Here is an 18,125-nt window from a genome sequence, read left to right on the forward strand (position 1 = left end):
TTGAGACTGGAGCAATGCGATGGGCCATACCGCTCCTTTACGCAGATGTCCAGGATGGTTGTGAGCAGGTCACAACATAAAGCAATACAAAGACGTGGACTCCACCTGTTCCGTCAGTACGGGATAGAGTGTTCCGCCCTCGCACGCGTGGGGTTTCTCCCCGGGTGCTCCGGTTTGCTCCCGCGTGTAAAACACTCGTTTATAATTGGCCGATAACGCCTTCATATGTAGAGGACCGCAGAGATTGGGGCAAATGTTGACGCCGGCTCATCGAGTGACTGCTGCCCTTCTCGCTTAGGGGCCGTCCATAAATGACGTCACGTACGGGGGGGGGGGTGGTCAGACATTTGTGACGATGTGTGACGAGGGGGTGGGGAGTTTGAGAAATGTGACGTCACATCAAAATGCGCAACTTAAAATAAATATAGTCAACACGTTCTACTTAATTAAATAGACGTTTTAATAAACGTTTTCTCCTACAACATCAGAGTGCAGCGCCACATTAAATACGCACTACAATGACAATAGTTTAAAGTTATTTGAAGCAAGTTTTATTTTCAAAATGGAAATATGTTATTGGGGGGGGGGCAGAGCTTTGTGACGTCATATTTGAGGGGGGTCTGACTTTTGTGACGCCGTGTGACTGGGGGGGGGGGGGTCAAAAATCGTCCAAAATCGCGTGACGTCATTTATGGACGGCCCCTTATCTGTTGGTGGCGTCTCGTAGTCTCCGAGTCGTCTCCCTCTCTCGTGGAGAGTGAGTGAACAAACTGTGGGGGCGGCATCGCGTTACAAGTTGAGATTATGAACTATTAAAACTTAAAAAATATGTTTTTTTTTAAATGTACCAGGTAAAGGCTCACTGAGCTATGTAGCTATTTTTCAGAAGCGACCTGCCCACAAGTGATAGCCCAACGAAGTGGCTTATCACGTTGAAAGGTATAGCAGCCAAATATTCTAAATGCGTGTTTCTAAATGTGGAGGGGAATCCGGAGGACCCGCAGAAAAATCCACGCGACCACAGGGAGAGAGAGAGAGACATGCAAACTCTAAATGTACATGCGTCAAGTTCGGGATCGAACCCACGACACTCCTGTATACCAGGTGAGGCAGCTAACATATCGCCACCGCGAGGATGATGACAACTGAAAGGGGAAGTCCCTGGCATTAAATAAGTAATAAAAAAAACTTTTTTTAAAACACGCTTTCATGAAATGCACCGTACGAGTAATGGAAGGACTCCACGACTCCAGGAAGTGGCCCCGAAGCTTGCCAACGTCAGTTGAGCGTGGACAATTAGACCCAAGCCGAAACAGAACATATAAAAACTAATGTTTAAAAAATAAATACATTTTTATGATAGAATATAGTATTGTCATCAGTATGACATAACTATACCAAGTTTGCAGTCGACACCACATTGGGAAGTGGGTTAAAATTGAGTTACGAGATTTGAGGATGCAACAACAACAGAGTGAGTTAATAAAAAGCGTGTAATAATAAAAAAGACAGCAGAGCCAGGAAAACACTCCCCTACCAGGGGTGCCACCTGTGCGGGTTGGACCCAGATAGTCCTGGATTTGGCAGCTCAGAAATCAGCACCTTTATTTAGGCTGAAGCTCTTTTCCACAGATGTCCAGTAAGGGCTGGTCAGCGAGTTACAATAGCAAAAAAAAACCTAATAGGAGTGAAAAAAAGGAGAAAATGTAAGGAGCAGGGATGCAGCTGTACCGGGATTCGGTGATCTTTTAGTGCGGTGTGGTTCTGCACCAGTATTGCGTTGAACTTTATTCGAGTTTACTGCACAATTTGAAATCGACCGAGGCTGACTGAGCTATACAGGTTGGCCACCAGTTGAAAAGGTGGGAACCCGGCACCCCCTCGCTATGAAATCTCACCCTGGTCGAGTCTAATCCCACCCTGGTCGAATACCTATGCACACTCAGTACGATATGGCGACGTTCCGGGCAACGACCGTCTTCGGAGCACGTGCAAATTAATGGAAAAACCGTACGCCATAGGCATGAATGGAAAACCGGAAGCCATAGGAATGAATGGAAAACCGGACACCATAGGAATGAATGGGAACCGGAAGCCATAGGAATGAATGGGAAAAACCGGACGCCATAGGAATGAATGGGAACCGGATCGAGCGCTCGGGACGGGAACCGGATCCCGCGACCTTTCCCGCTGTCAAACCCCGGGCACAATGTAAGTAACTGTACGCTGCGCACTGTACAGGGGAAGCGTCAACATTGTGACATCTGTACAAGTTTAACCACGCGCCATAGTGAAGTAAACAACTTTGTGAAGGAATAAAACAAAACCAACAACATTGCCGCTATTTCTGAGCCAATTTAAGTTTGACATTTCGTGAGGCCTGGTCGAGACACTGTACGCGAAGGCACTGTGCCTCAGTGATGGGGGTTACGTGAATGTTGTACATCGTACCGGCTTTATCTGCGGGGATTGGTCCATTTGTATTTATTTCTCCACAACATGTCGACCTCCAGGGTGTCTACATTGTTGTTTATTAAGTGAACTTTATACCGCGCAGAGCGGTGGCGCGCGTGTGTGGTTTTTAAAATTCCGTCACTGTACAAAGCTGGTCCAGATGTCTCGTGACCCCCCCCCCCCCCCACATTAACCACTTTAATAAAATCCCTTCGCATATGAATTTGTTTTAAAAGAACCCTTACTTAAACAAGAGTAAGTATTACGTTTTAGAGAATTAAATGGTGGGGTCACGAGACATCTGGACCGTCCTGTACAGCACGGCGCAGCAGCTGTATAATACAGTCAAGTTGATAATTATTACTCTTTGGTTCTTTCGGTAAAGTCAAGTCGGTAGAAAAATTAAATAAATAAATATATATCACGACGTTTCGATCGCAACACAAGCGGTCATCCTCAGGTGAACAAAACAAATCAAATCAAGATTGATAATTATTATCAACTTGACTTTGTGAAAACCACAAATTTGAAAATTTCTAATTTTCTTGTGGTTTTCACACCTGATGATGATTGCTTGTATTGCAGTCGAAACGTCGTGATAATTGTATTGTTTTATGTTTTTATTATTTTATTGTTTCCCTTCTACGTGACTTTACCGAAAGAACCAAGAATATTAATCCCTGCAGTCACGAAAGCTTTAAATCAAAATACTTATCGATAGTTTTTTTGCATCCAATTGCCCGAGAATATATATTGTTTACTGCAATCCAGAACTTTTAAAGCAGGTTTGGTGGATCATGCAGAAATCATGCGCTGCCAAACTCCCAAACTTGCTGGGGACTGTGAGGTGGCCAGCAAATGTCAGTGCACAGCAAATCCACACCATCTCTGTACCGATCTGTGAGTGCGACCCCTTTCTCTATGTTAAGTTTTTATCTCCTAAGCAAAATAAGTAATATTTAAAAAAAAACTTTAAAAACACGCTTTAATGAAATGTACCGTACTAGTAATGGAAGAACTCCACGACTCCAGGAAGTGGCCCCGAAGCTTGCCACAACGTAAGGGGCCCGTGGTGATTTACAGCCAACGTCAGTTGAGCGTGGACAATTAGACCCAAGCCGAAACATAACATTAAAAAAATAATGTTTTAAAATTTTTATTTTTAATGATAGAATATAGTATTGTCATCAGTATGACTTAAGTATACCAAGTTTGCAGTCGATACCACATTGGGAAGTGGGTACAAATTTCGTTACAAGATTTGAGGATACATCAACGACAGCAACAGAGTGAGTTAAATAAAAGCGTGTAAAAAAGCTCCTTAAATAGCAATTGTCTGCTGCGCGTCCTGGTGCGTGCCTTTCTGGAATAAATCACAGCTAATAAGCTTGTCAATACATCTTTAAAAATATCACATTCCTCGCATAGCCGTCCGAGTTTGCAATCGGCACTGCAGTGGCGATTAGCACCTGAATCTGCTGAGCTTACCACGTACCAGTGTTATTCATTGCAAGGCCCGCAATGAATAACACTGCCTTTCAGTGTGGTCCCCGACATTGCACAAATGTGAGAACACCCCTTGCAGGCGGTGTGTGGTGCCCCTCGCACTGATTATGTCGTTATCAGTGAAAGTATCCCGCCCCCTCGCTGAAAATTATGAAGAACATTTCCATAAATCGACGCAGCCTAAAAGAAGTACCGATTGCAATGTGCCCAATGTCAGAGCGCGGCGGAAGACGAAGGCATGGTGTGCGTGGGTTCATAGTTTCATGGTTTCATTTATTTGGTATAGCCCTGTGAGCCATTCGGCTCTTGAATCGGGTGCAACCGCAACAAACAAAAAAAACAAAAGCATGAACAAAACATCTTAAAGTGATTTTGTGCATATGCAAACAGAAAATCCTGGAAAAAACATCAAAATATTCCTGAAATAGCACCGTACACCAACGCTGTGTGCAAAAATCCCAGTGGGATGCAAGTCAAACAACAACAAGAAAACTTAGATTAAGGCCATCAGTCTAACTCCGTACTACAATAAACAAAAAACATGGCCAAACCAAAAAACTTTTAGAAATCACCCAAATGAAGCCATAAATGCAATGTAACAGTGATCATAGGAACTGTGACCGTATTTTTAACAATAAACTACATAACATGTAACGTGGGTGGTGCTGGTAGACGACTCAACGCGTGCGACAATGGAACGAGCGGGTGCTGACGCCGCATAGTGAAACGTCATATGTCACGTGAACAGACGTGACATCACGTGGCGTTGTGACGTCACAAAGTGCATTAAATGTTTACCTCTTGGCTGCAGGTCTCTCTTGTTTATCTCACTTCCCACAAATATTTCGTTCTTATCTAGAGCGATCTCATCCTAACCACTTATTTATTTCTCTTTAACCTCGCTAATCTTTATCTTGTTGTCTAGACATCTCTCAACTTCCTTGTTCATTTCTATTTTCCCCGAATCTTCATCACCTCGAGCCATATCTCTCAGCGGGACCGTGTATGTACAGGTAGTCCCCGACGTACGATCGAGATGCGTTACGACGACCCCATCGTAAGTCGAAAATATCGTAAGTCGAAAATGGCCTAGCCTACCCAGGAGTCTTAAAGAATGGTGATAATTTAGCAAAACAAAGCAATTTACAGTACCGTACTGTATAAACTATATATTGAATTTATTAATTACAATACTGTATTGCACAGTAAAATTTAAAGTAAAAAACAAGGTAAATTCTTAGCCTACCTATATGAACTGCAATTTTTTCAGGAAACAATCCTATCTGCTATAAAAACTTTTACATGCATTGAACGTATGTATCGTATTGTGGTAACCCTAAAATGAAATCGCTAAAGCTACGTATCATACATGCATTGAACGTATCGTAACGTATCATATTCTACTGTACTCACCAAGATTCTGTCCGTCGTCTGCATACTTGAACGATGTTAGGTTGTTAACTTAGTTGTCGGAAGAGGAGGATGGCGATGATAAAGTTACAGTATCGTACCTCGTACGCTGCTGCGTTTGCCTGCCGCGCGAAATTAACAATATTTTACAATTTTGTCGTATCGCCATCGTAACATCGAAATATCGTAAGTCGGACCATCGTAAGTCGGGGACTACCCGTATTTATGTATGTTGAACTTATTTTTTCGCACCGTATGTAGCCAACGGGGCTAATCGGAGGTGCCGTATAGCTTCGCGGGGCCTTTTACAAGAGCCTTCGCTAGGCCCGATGGGACCCTTAGGCCGTCTGTTAAAGAACTCCGGTCCAAAGGCTTTACCAGGGGGACCTTGGTGTGTGCGTGCGTCACTCAGGCAGGCCGCGATGGAGGTGGCGCGGCGGTACTGTTCCACCGAGCTGGAGAGCTACGCTCAGTGCGTGGCGTCCAACCCGAGCACCTGGGGAGTCAAGTGCCACGACCTCAAGGCCCAAGTGTCCAAGTGCACCAGCTCGCAGTACGTGCACGCCCAGTGCTGCCTGTTTAGCACAAGGCTTGGGTGCTCATGTTATATAGATTTATCTAGCGCCTTATTCCAAGGCCTGACAACAATTATACGATTGTACGTAAGATGATAGTGGTTGAAATAAAGAGGGGGGGGGGGGTGTTATTAAAAGTGGTGGTGACCACTGATTAGCACAGTTGGCTACGTAAGGTGCGGAAGGAGTGAAACACGGTGACAGGTGGGAGTGGTTAAGGAGGGGTTGGGGTAGTGATAGGGGTTGGGGTAGGCCTGGTCCTAGCTGGGAAGCAGGGGTAGGGAGTATTAGTAGGATGGACTTGGGAGAAGAGATGGGGTTTAAGGGAGGAACAGAAGATGATTGTTTTATGTGCAAGATTGTTTTATGTGACTGGGCATAGATGACTCCATGGTGTGATAATGGGCAGAGGTGACACCTCTGAAAAACAGAATGGGCTCCCCCATTCCATATAGAAGACTGGAGGATGGATTGCTCCACTTGAGAATCCAGTTTAATATGCTACAATATTCAGTAATAAAACATTGTTCATAAAGATTACAGTGAAGTGTATTTAGCCTGGGTGGGTGGGGTGCTGGCGCAGTGGTTAGCATACTGCGCTGTCAACCCAGCCAACATTAGTTCGCTTCCTGGCTATGGCTAACAGGGACCAGTGATATCTAACCAATCCTGGGCCTCCCTTCCATTCACTAACCCGCTTTGACCAATGTGGTGAAGTATGGTCAAATAACCCCAGCATGGGGAGACCTTTATCCAGCAGTGGAATAACAATAGTCCTACTGGACATCGTGAAAAATAACTTTGAAGCATATCCAATTCCTCCAGTATAAATAAACTGATTGTGAATAGCCTGTATATTATAACTTTTGGCCTTTATAGCTGAATACACTGCTCTCAGTGTATTGCAGGTACAACCATGGTGAGCCACCATAGTCACTCGTATACCACTTGTACACCTTGGGACCCCGGATGTAGTTGAGTGGGAACCCATGCATGGTGTTCGCTGACCCTTCTCCCCCCCTCCCTCTCCGCACCTCTGTCAGCCCCGTGGTTCGTAAGATCCAGGCGGCGTGCGCCAGCGAGTTCGGCGCGTTTGAGACGTGCCTCAAGGAGAACGCGTCGGCCGTGCTGCTCTGCTCCTCGCACATGAAGGGCTTCCTGGCGTGTGCCGAGCGCGTCGACACCGGCCTGCCCATCACCGGCGTGGCCCAAAGTACTTGCGGTAAAATAAATAAAAAATGCAGTGACACCACGATTTATGCCCCCCCCACTTTATGCACTTCCGCTATGCATGTATGTACGTATGTATAACTTCTTTCGCACCGCACGTGGCTAACCGTGTTCATCGGAGGTGCGGTACTCGTACTATGGTACCAGTATTATTAGTTTGATGCTACTAGTAGCAGTGTTATGGTACTATGGAAGCAGTGCTATAGTACCAGTGCTAGAGTACTCAACTTATGATACCCAATCCCGTTCCACGTTCTGTGTACCTCGCCATAACGCCCTCGAGATTTTACGAACGTAACCGCTAAGCCCCACAATATTTTTTCGCTCCGCAGCAAACCATTCGGGCACCAGATGCCCTGAGGCGCCCAAAGCATTGGGGTCCCTGACTGTCTGCAGTCTCCTGATGTCTACTCTTATAAAAAGTTTCCCCCCAAAATCGTATTCCTGATGTTTATTTTATATAATTGTAAAAAAAATTATCATACGATACACAATCATAATGCAAAAAGTATAATAGACTAGGTAATATTTCCTAATATATCAATGATATGCACTTTTCAAACTGATGGTTGAACAGTATAGATGCGCAATGGGTTACACAGCATCCTCTGTGTAGGTACCATACTGTACCACGTTAAGATTCACCAAAAATGCTTCGATTGAAGTACTTTCTATTTATGTGCTGGTTTTCAGGAACGCATTCTGGGCCAGTATATTATACTAGTTCATACAGCCTGTCTTAAGCCAGGCAAATTTTTTCAATAAACATAATTAACCTGATGTGATTTTTTTAAATTTTTTTTATCTACAATCAGACACTAACAACTACTCCAAAAATGTGTTTTATTTCCGCAACAAAAGCTTAAATTGCTGACGACTTTATTCAACTTCTTATATTTATTAGACCTACCCATCGGAAACTGCTTAATTTAAAGATTCCATTTTTTTTCGAAAGAACAAAAATTAATTAGCTTAATACTCTGTGAGGGGAAGCTCCTATTTTTACCGTTTTCGAATTATTCAGATTTGAACATCATAAAATGCGGGGTTTTTTTTCGTTCAGAACCCCTTTAATCCGAAATATCTCAAAAACAATAAAAGATATAACAATAGTTCTCGCTTTAATTGTATTTTCTGTTTAACGTTCTATCAAACGAAAAAGCCCACAATCTTATATTTTGAACGGTTTCTGAATTACACGCACAAACATGTTCATGGGGCACTTAAAATCGAGATTTGGGGGACTTAAAATGAAAAATCGCGGATTTTCAGATTGTTCCTGTTTGTGTCCTAAAAGTTACCTCTGTACCACATTTAAGCTTTATACCTTGTCGGGAAGTACCCTAATACAATTAAGGTCTTTATATAGATATGCAGCAACGCAATTGTCATCTTTATTAATTTGTTAATCACCGGTTATGCTCGCCTCTCTGGTGGGCACCTAAAGGCAGTGTAGTAAAATGTGCTGTTGTATTGTACTTCAATGCCTCCAAGCCTGTGGCTTGCTTGCTTCACCAATACACACTGGCCAGCGTGGTGAAGTATGGTCAAGTGACCCACGTTGCCTGCACGGTGTGGGGAGGAGGCTCCCTTACATCGGTGGATTGATAAAGGGTCTATAGTTTGTTGTCCTTCCCCCGCACCTCCATTTGCATGGTTGGCTACGTACGGTGCAAACAACGACTCGCTCTGGTGGCGGCATTAGTGCAGACCTGATGCTAAAGACTTAAGCTTGTTTGTGCACTCTGTGCAAGCCAACCCTCTCAGACATGTCGTCTTCACCTACATCAAGAAGTAATAGAAAGGGACTGAAGTATGAATCCCTTAGTCTGCGAGACAAATCCAAACTTTAGGATGTAATCGATGCAGGGTGTGTGTCAACGCGTATGGTGCGTGAAGAGTTTAGAAAACAAATTTTGAAAAAAAATGTATTGGGGCAGGAGGCACTGGGAATATTGGATAATTCGGCAAGGCCAGAGTCCCATATGTTTTGATTTAACAAGGGTTTACTGTACATACGTAAATGTACTGTATGATCAGCTGTAGCATATATTTCATAAGCATGCTAATTTCACAAGTTGCTCATATGCTTCGAAATGTACTGTGGAGAGTTCCCTATTACGGTGAACTCTACTCATTGATTCCTGCATCCGTATTGAGAACTCATCCATACCGCGTTCAGCCAGTCATGCTGCAGGTGACAATACTTTTCCCTGCACCGCTTCGCTCGCACTGCTCGACTTTGGATTTAACCTACCATCGTCTCTTTTCCCAAAGCTATGACATTCAAGAGCCATGTTCGTAACTCTTAGCGATTACAACTTTAAAAGCGCCGCTTGTTGCTGGCCTCTTGGCATTTTTGGGGCCTTCGGTGCCTGCGCACAGCAACTGCGATGTTACAAAATAAGTCGGCACGAAATGGAATATACGGCTCGGTACATCAAACGCGTGCAATCGCCAATTCTGCTTTGAGTTTATGACGTGTGTTTTTTTTTCTCCTCTACGTTCTGTTAATGCCCCCTCCTATAACCCCCTGTCTCTCTGCAGAGAAAAGCTGATTCAGATGCGCTTGGAAAAGCTCGGGGTCCTTGGGAACAGTGTGTGAAGGCATTTCTGGAGACCTTTAACACGAGACTGTACCCAGCGCAGCTTGCGGTGCATTTCTGGGAGGCGCTGTAATGTTTCTTTTTGTTTTAATAAAAATGACAACGCTCCGATAAGAATCTTGACGTGCGGTGCTAATGTATTTATAAATAGCAGCGTGTTTTGCAAATTATGAATTTGCGGGACCAGGCCAATTCTCAAATATTTAATCGCAATATTTAAATGGGGGTTGTGGGGGGGGGTCTGGATATCCCAGTGTGGAGATTGTTCGACTTTCTTTGGATTCATTCGGTAGAAATGTGTTTGGAGTTAATAAAAAGCAATAGCCAAAACCCCAAAACTTGGATAATTTTACTGTCCTCAGAGTCTCTTTACGAAAGATGAATGCAACATTTTCTCAATTTTGAAATGTTAAACGCAAATCACCGACACATGTAAAAAGCTCTAAAAAATAACGTTATAATTTTGGAATGTGTATTTGTTGTTCCCCAACGTAAGATTTGCCCCAGTGCCTTTACCTCTGTAAAAAACCGGAAAATCAAACTTAAGATGCAGTAGAATAATAGTGTGCGGCTTGCTTGCATTATTAAACCTTTGGTAAATCCAAATTCGTTGCATTACATAAATTGCTTGAAGGATACCGAAGTTTGAAATGATATCGCGAGTACTGTGCCATAATTCATCGGAAACTGTAGTGGACACTGCAGCCTCGTGTTAATGTATTGGTTGACATAATGATTGTACTCACGATGGTACTTGAGTATGTTTATTGTACTCCAAGAGCTGACCTAAAAGTCATGTGTGGTGATACTTCATTGGCAGTGGAAGCACAAGTACAAAAAACTAAACAAACACATTCGTCTTCTATAACAATGTCATAAGAAATAGGTATCGTCAGTGAAATATATCTGGCTGGGGTCCTTCGCAGTACATAGGCCAGAGCCTTTCTACGTACTTCGAGGAAGGGCTATTGCCCAAAACGATGCATATTATATACTTTTTTTAAGCAGTGTTGGTGACGAATGTGTTGATACATCTCCTGCTTTGGTCGAGCAGGTTGAGTGCTCTGAACGGTGTTGCTTGCTCCAGTGCTGATTGAATCTTTATCTCGTGTCCGTCGGTCATTACCTTTACGTAGAACAAGGCAAATGCCTTTGCAGAGACAGTATTAAGCATTTCAAGTAGAAATGCCCCTATTTCGTTAAAAAGCAGAATAAATGTACGGGAATACGAATCACTCGCGACGTTCTGTGTAACGGGCCAATGTTTTCACCATGCAGTAATCAATATATCGTTGTTTCATTTGTGGAACTATACCCAAATGTATATACACGTACAAGTAACCGGTCTGCTGGTTATTTGTTGTTTGATGAAGTGCTTATCGTGAGATTTTTAACTTGAATTTTTTTTTTATCGATGCGATGCTGAAAAATGCATGGAAACCAAATCTTAAAACAGATGCTGTAATCGCATAACTGAATTTTGGGAAATATTTTTTGCCGGCAATCGAAAACTCTGCGAAGTAGTTGAAAACCAGGCATGTGCATTGCTGCGTTAATTGCAAATACTTTCTTACAATACTTGCATCGAATTACGGGCGAGAATCGCCCGTTTCAAGACTTACGCAAATTATGTGCACATGTTACATTGACACGAGTGGAGGATCGAATTTGTGACCCTGGATCATGACGATTAATCGAATGACGCGGGAGGGGGTAAGAGTGAGTGGTGACACATCTGTTTAAAACAACACGACTTTATATTGGTGCTGCCGTGATGAATTTTCGACTCGTTTGAAGGTGCCTTACCTCCCACTGCCCCAGGTCCTCTGATTAAATAAATTAAAACTCTTGTATCTATATATTGCTCATACACAGATTATTATTTTTATTTGACGTCTGTGTAGCTGTGTATTTAAACTCGATTGACTCAAATAAACAAATGAATGCGTTACATAAAAAATACTCGATTGTGGATTTTTTTTATTTTGTGAAAAAGATTTTTAAATATTGATTTAAAGCTTTCGTGACTACAGGGATTCATATTCTTGGTTCTTTCGGTAATGTCACGTAGAAGGGAAACAATAAAATAATAAAAATATAAAACAAATATTTTTATTCTTTTATTGTTTCCCTTCTACGTGACTTTACCGAAAGAACCAAGAATATAAGATTATTAAATAAAACATTGTTTAAGAATCTACATCATTAGACCTCCTTAGCCAGTACCAAAATATAATCATAGGTTTTTCCCCTTTTTTCTGGCAACAAAACTGAAATATTTGACAAGGAATCATGTCTGCATTAACCACAATACTTGTGGTCAAAATGCTCACCCCGAGCCCTCATTACTTTGATAGTGGCATTGTCTTTGAGCTGTGTGACGCCTTTTGGCGTCCTCTGGTCCAGCACCAATTGGGTCGAGGCTAAAAAGAAAGCCGTCTCTGGTGTGGACCAATCAGTTTCAAGAACAATGCATATATTATCAGTGTTTTTTGTTTGCATTTTGACCACAGGTATTGTGGTTAATGCAGACATGATTCCTTGTAAAAGGTTTACGTTTTGTTTGCCATAGAAAAGGGGAAACCCCCTATTATTATTGTTTAAGAATATTGCGTGAATGCAGTGTGCCGTAATTCCAACGTACTTTGACCTCCAACACAACCCTAGTTGAACACCCGATCCAAGCTGTCGCGTTATCTCAGTTTAACACTGCAGGCATTCACGATCAATATCCATGAGATCTTTTTTTTTAGTTAGGTCGCATAAATATACGCGTCGTTAAACCCGCCACCACCCTCCACAGCCAGCTTAGTAAAGGTTTGTCGCGTAAACAAAAACGTGGCAATTAGTGAGCAGTTCAGCACAGCGGCGGCTTGTGGTGGAGAGTAAAACCCCACAACACACTCGACGGGAGATAATTTGCTCGCCTTTGTGGCGACGCAGCGCTCACACTCGCGTTATCGACACACAACTGAACATCGTGATGCGTGGTCATCTCGGGTACACTGAAGTCGACGCCGAGCAAGTGGAACATCCCACTGGGATTTTTGCACACAGCGTTGATGTACGGTGCTTTTTCTGGAAGACTTTGCTGTTTCGTCCTGGATTTTTCTGTTTGCGCGCAGTCACTTTAAGATGTTTTCTTGTTCATGTTTTTGTTTGTTGCGGTTGCACCCGATTCAAGAGCCGAATGGCTCACAGGGCTATACCAAATACATGAAACTGAAAACTGAAACAGCGGCCGTCCGGGAGTTCCAAACAAATTTTCGTAAAACCCCGCACCTTCCGATACATCGGGACATAAACCCGGTCCGCCTGTTCGCCTAAAACCACGCCACCCCTTCTGGATCACAGCAGCGGCCCCTCACTCCACGCCACCAAATAAAAACAAATGAAGGCGAGAGATGGAAGCGAGAGTCTGGACTGCGGCCGACGTTAAGAATCTACATCTCGCACAGCCAGTGCCGGATTAAGCTAGTGCGGGGCCTGTAGCATATGTTATAAAGGGGCACTACGTAAAAAAAAAAACCCACAAATATTAAATCGCATACATTTTTCACTTGCATAGTAAAGTAATTGTATTTTTTAATTTGCTATACAGCCAGATAACCTTAAACACCCAGTCGTTCATCAAAGTTGAAGGCAGTATAGTACTATAGTAATAGAGCAAGTGCAGAATCATGGAACCGGAATTGATAGCTTGAAAGCATTTAGCGCGGTGGTCCTTGAAAGTGCGGGGCCCATCGCATATGTAGCTACTTGTGCCACTAGGATCATCCGGCACTGCGTACAGCGAACCCACCGTTGAACCTCGAGGTTTTAAAGCCATCACGCGGCCAATGGTAGACCATCAACCGAATCGGGACCGGGCATGGCCAACCGATGGCGTATCGAAGATTCGGCGGCCCTGCTAGTGGCGTGGCCACCGCATCCCAAACCACCGACCGCCGCTGTCTTCACAACTTCAACGGAGGAACGGACGAGATCCACTCACGGCGCCTGAGCAGACAATCGAGTGGATAGCGACATCTAAAATGACATCTTTCATCCGCTGCTCTGAATCCATGCGAAAGAAGATGACGAAGTGGTAACTTTTGTGTGACATTTTCGCCGCACGTTGTTTAGCCGTCAGCGTTCCCAGCCCACTGCCTACGGAGGGCGCTCCAATCTCGCCCTTCCGCCGACACGGGGGGCCACACCGCCCGAGTACGAGATGGAAGTTGAGCAACAGATGAAAGTGGCAAGCACAAATGACCCTTTCTTCGGCAAAGCAACGCCTTTTTGATTTAAAGCTTTCGTGACTACAGTGATTCATATTATTAAGTTCTTTCGGTAAAGTCACGTTGAAGGGAAACAATATAATAATAAAATGACTGTGTTACAGTCGAAACGTCGTGAGAATTTAATTGTTTCATATATTATTTTATTGTTTACCTTCAACGTGACTTTACCGAAAGAACCAAGATTATATAACGCCTTTTTGTTTTAAATATTGGCCTCGCAAAGGTGTAAGGGGTTGACGTTAAAAGACCCGCTGAAAAGTCGATGCGAATAAGATAAATAGATTTAGGGGCCGTCCATAAATGACGTCACGCGATTTTCGCCGATTTTTGACCCCCCCACTCCCCTCGTCACACGGCGTCATAAAAAGTCAGACCCCCCTCAAATATGACGTCACAAAGCTCTGCCCCCCCCCCCATACCATATTTCCATTTTGAAAATAAAACTTGCTTCAAATAACTTTCAACTATTGTCATTGTAGTGCGTATTTAATGTGGCACTGCACTCTGATGTTGTAGGAGAAAACATGTACTGTATTAAAAAGGAGGCGTTGGAAAGCTGAAATTTAGCATAAAATTCCCTTGAAAATATTAAACGTCTAACTAAAACTGCAGATGTTCAGAATATATTGAAATTACCTTATAATTATAAAATATTAATAGTAATTAGAACTATAAAAAATACTTGAAACTTTGTAATAGAACGAAGAAAAATGGAGAGTACAATTATAACAATCACATTCATTCCACAGAATGAAAAGCCCTGGTAGAATCATTACATTAAAAATGTTTAATAACAATCATATTTTTTTTTACAAAATTGATGCTTCTCCATTCTCCCATGGAGAAGCAAAATGTTCCTTCATGGAATAAATAAAAGGTGACCTTAGTAGATTTAAATAATCAAATAGTTAATAATGAAAATTAATCAAAATTAGTGTTGTTATAACAATTCTATTTAATTAAGTTTATTTAAAGTTGCGCATTTTGATGTGACGTCACATTTCTCAAACCCCCCCTCCCCCCCTCGTCACACATCGTCACAAATGTCTGACCCCCCCCCACCCCCCACCCCCAGGTGCGTGACGTCATTTATGGACGGCCCCTTAGAAACAAAAAAAAACATACAGGGAGGTGAAAACGTTTTAGAAAACCTATAGAAACGTCAAAAGAAAGCTTGCATTGAAAGTGAAAACTAAAAAAATAAATACAGAGTGTATTGATTCACGCGTTCGCTGTTCGCTATAGAATCTTTGACATACACAGTGTATCCCTGCGAAAACGTCGTGCGCTACAATTAAATGAGACGTCCCACGGCCCTCTGGGTCCTCATGGACCGTTTTGTCTCGGGCTTTTGTGACCCAAAACAATCCATGGAGTCGCTCTGTTCAGCCCAGTGGTCGGCGAACCAAAAAATAACGAGAAAAGGCATTTTTTTGTTCGAATTCGGTAGAAGCAAAAAAAAAACTCTCGAAGTTTGAGGCACCGCAACGCTTGCGAACACGAGACGGTGGTGGTCCCCCGCAATAAGTCGACACGTGGCGGTCCTTCCAAGAGCCGCAGTTTGCCGACCCGCTGGTTTAACCCCCAATATATGACGTCACAAAGCTCTGCCCCCCCCCCCACAAAAAAAAACATGCTTTAAACTATTGTCATTGTAGTGCGTATTTAATGTGGCGCTGCACTCTGATGCTGTAGGAGAAAATATTCATTAAAAAGTCTATTTAATTAAGTAGAACGTGTTGTCTTTATTTATTTAAAGTTGCGCATTTTGATGTGACGTCACATTTCTTACTCCCCCCCACCTCGTCACACATCGTCACAAATGTCTGACCCCCCCCTAGGTGCGTGACGTCATGTATGGACGGCCCCTTAGCTCCAGAAGGCGCACAGACAGGGTGATGGACTGGAATGTGATGTTGTTGCTGTGAAACAAACCCGTGACTGTTCAATAATAGTCTTGGTTCTTTCGGTAAAGTCACGTAGAAGGGAAACAATAAAATAATACAAATATAATAAAAATATATTATTTTTTTGTTTCCCTTCTACGTGACTTTACCGAATGAACCAAGAATATGAATCCCTGCAGTCACGAAAGCTTTAAATCATGTTCAATAATAGTTCTATAATAATAATAATTTCCTAGAATAATAGTTCTATCAACTTGATTTATGTCATTTGTACAATAGGATCGTTTGCATTAAGCAATAAAAAAAAACCCTGTATCATCACACGCGCTGTCATTTCACTGAATCAATGTATCTGAGCGTCGTCAAGGGCCGCTGCTAAAGGGCTTCACGGTTGTGTGACACTAGCAGCCCGTGCAAAGTTCACGCAGTGGGTCAACCGGCAGGTCGCGTTAAGCGTGGGCCATTCAAAGCCCTTCCCAGGCATCTGGATACCCTTGGAAGTGTAGTGTCAAAGACACATTCTACAGAGAGGAGGGAGGGTGGGGAGATTGTCCTGGGAACAACCTTCCAGCTTTTGCCTTTCTGCTAGCAGCGGCGTGATTAAGCAATTTTTTGTTTACAGGGGGGAGGAGGAGGGGGGGTGCTTGCGCATCCGCGTTTATTTCGTGTCTCGTGGAGCCGTGCGCTCAATTGTATTCGGCGGAGGCGAGCGAGGTGTCGGCAGGCTAAGCGAGGCTCACGTGGGGGGCACCGCTCTCCTCCCTCTCGTGGGGGGGGGGGCGGGGGGGCTTTGTCACCTCAAGCGGGCGACGGCGAGCGGCTTCCGATGATTAATAATCCATGATCGAGGTCCGGTGTTTTTGGGGGGGTTGCATCGCGCGAGTATACAAATGTGTCGTTGAACCCGCCACCGCCCGGCACAGCCATGTCGGTAAGGGTTGTCACGTGAAACGAAACGTAACCAATTCGTCACTAGTACAGCACACCGATGCGTTTCACGTTGTTGTGGGCTTACTCTCCAACACAAGCGGTGTGCTGCGCTAGTAACGAATTGGTACGTTTCGTTTCACGTGACAACCCTTACCGATTGGCCGTGTCGGGTGGTGGCGGGTTTTAACGACGCATTTATATTTACGCGATGCAACCCAGCAAACCCCTCTATCTTATGTATAAGCCTGCGACGTGTTAGTCCAGCTCCCGAGAAATTGGGCAGCGCCTCGTGAAACTCCACGGCGAGCGAGCGCCTCCGTTCGCCACCCGGTGGCGTCGGTATGGGAGAGTGCAGGCGGTGCAACTGCACCTGGGGCCCCAAGGGTCTGGTGTGTGTGGTGGGGGGACGGCTGCTGCCCAGGCGGGTGACGGCTTTGGTGTACGCGTGACAGGGTGTCTCCCTTGACGGGTGCCGTTTGTGCACAGTTGCAACAGCGAACTAAAACTATTGAAAAAAAAATATATTTTTTTGTTCACGAGGTAAGGCCCCACTGAGCCAAGTAGCTCTTTTTCAGAAACGACCTGGCCACAAGTGATAGCTCAACGAAGTGGCTTGTGATCACGTGGAAATGCATAGCAGCCGAATACTCGAAACGAACGATGTTGATTCTAAACGTGGAGGGGGGAAAAAAACGGAGGGCCCCGGAGAAAAAAAAATCCACGCGACCACGGAGAGAGAGAGACACGCAAACTCCAAATATACAGCAGCAGCAGGCGTCAGGGTCGAGACCGAACCCACGACCTCCTGCATACCAGGCGAGGTAGTTAACATCTCATAGCCACCGTGATGATGATGAGAGAGAGACACGCAAACTCCAAATATACAGCAGCAGCAGGCGTCAGGGTCGAGACCGAACCCACGACCTCCTGCATACCAGGCGAGGTAGTTAACATCTCATAGCCACAGTGATGATGATGAGAGAGAGACACGCAAACTCCAAATATACAGCAGCAGCAGGCGTCAGGGTCGAGACCGAACCCACGACCTCCTGCATACCAGGCGAGGTAGTTAACATCTCATAGCCACCGTGATGATGATGAGAGAGAGACACGCAAACTCCAAATATACAGCAGCAGCAGGCGTCAGGGTCGAGACCGAACCCACGACCTCCTGCATACCAGGCGAGGTAGTTAACATCTCACAGCCACCGTGGCAGCAGCAGC

The 18,125-nt window shown here is 44.1% G+C and overlaps 1 protein-coding gene across 1 annotated transcript; it reads left to right on the forward strand.

Moving 5' to 3' along the window:
* The first annotated feature begins 2,092 nt into the window (after positions 1-2,092).
* Positions 2,093-11,743, forward strand: CHCHD5 (coiled-coil-helix-coiled-coil-helix domain containing 5). The gene is made up of 4 exons (XM_032959034.2): positions 2,093-2,211; positions 5,783-5,923; positions 6,989-7,167; positions 9,723-11,743. Exons 1-4 carry the CDS (start codon positions 2,108-2,110, stop codon positions 9,731-9,733), a joined length of 435 nt encoding a protein of 144 aa, XP_032814925.2. The 5' UTR covers positions 2,093-2,107; the 3' UTR covers positions 9,734-11,743.
* The last annotated feature ends 6,382 nt before the right edge of the window (positions 11,744-18,125 follow it).

The sequence above is a fragment of the Petromyzon marinus genome, chromosome 22, assembly GCF_048934315.1.
Source record: "Petromyzon marinus isolate PM22_M1 ecotype Great Lakes invasive population chromosome 22, UKy_Petmar_22M1.pri1.0, whole genome shotgun sequence".
NCBI classification, from domain to species: domain Eukaryota; kingdom Metazoa; phylum Chordata; class Hyperoartia; order Petromyzontiformes; family Petromyzontidae; genus Petromyzon; species Petromyzon marinus.

Excerpts from the sequence above, each read along its gene's own strand:
- CHCHD5 (XM_032959034.2), top strand. The coding sequence starts at position 2,108 with ATGGGAAAAACCGGACGCCATAGGAATGAATGGGAACCGGATCGAGCG. Across the intron at positions 2,212-5,782 it reads TGTCAAACCCCGGGCACAAT|GCAGGCCGCGATGGAGGTGG; the intron begins GTAAGTAACTGT and ends TGCGTCACTCAG. Across the intron at positions 5,924-6,988 it reads TCCAAGTGCACCAGCTCGCA|CCCCGTGGTTCGTAAGATCC; the intron begins GTACGTGCACGC and ends CACCTCTGTCAG.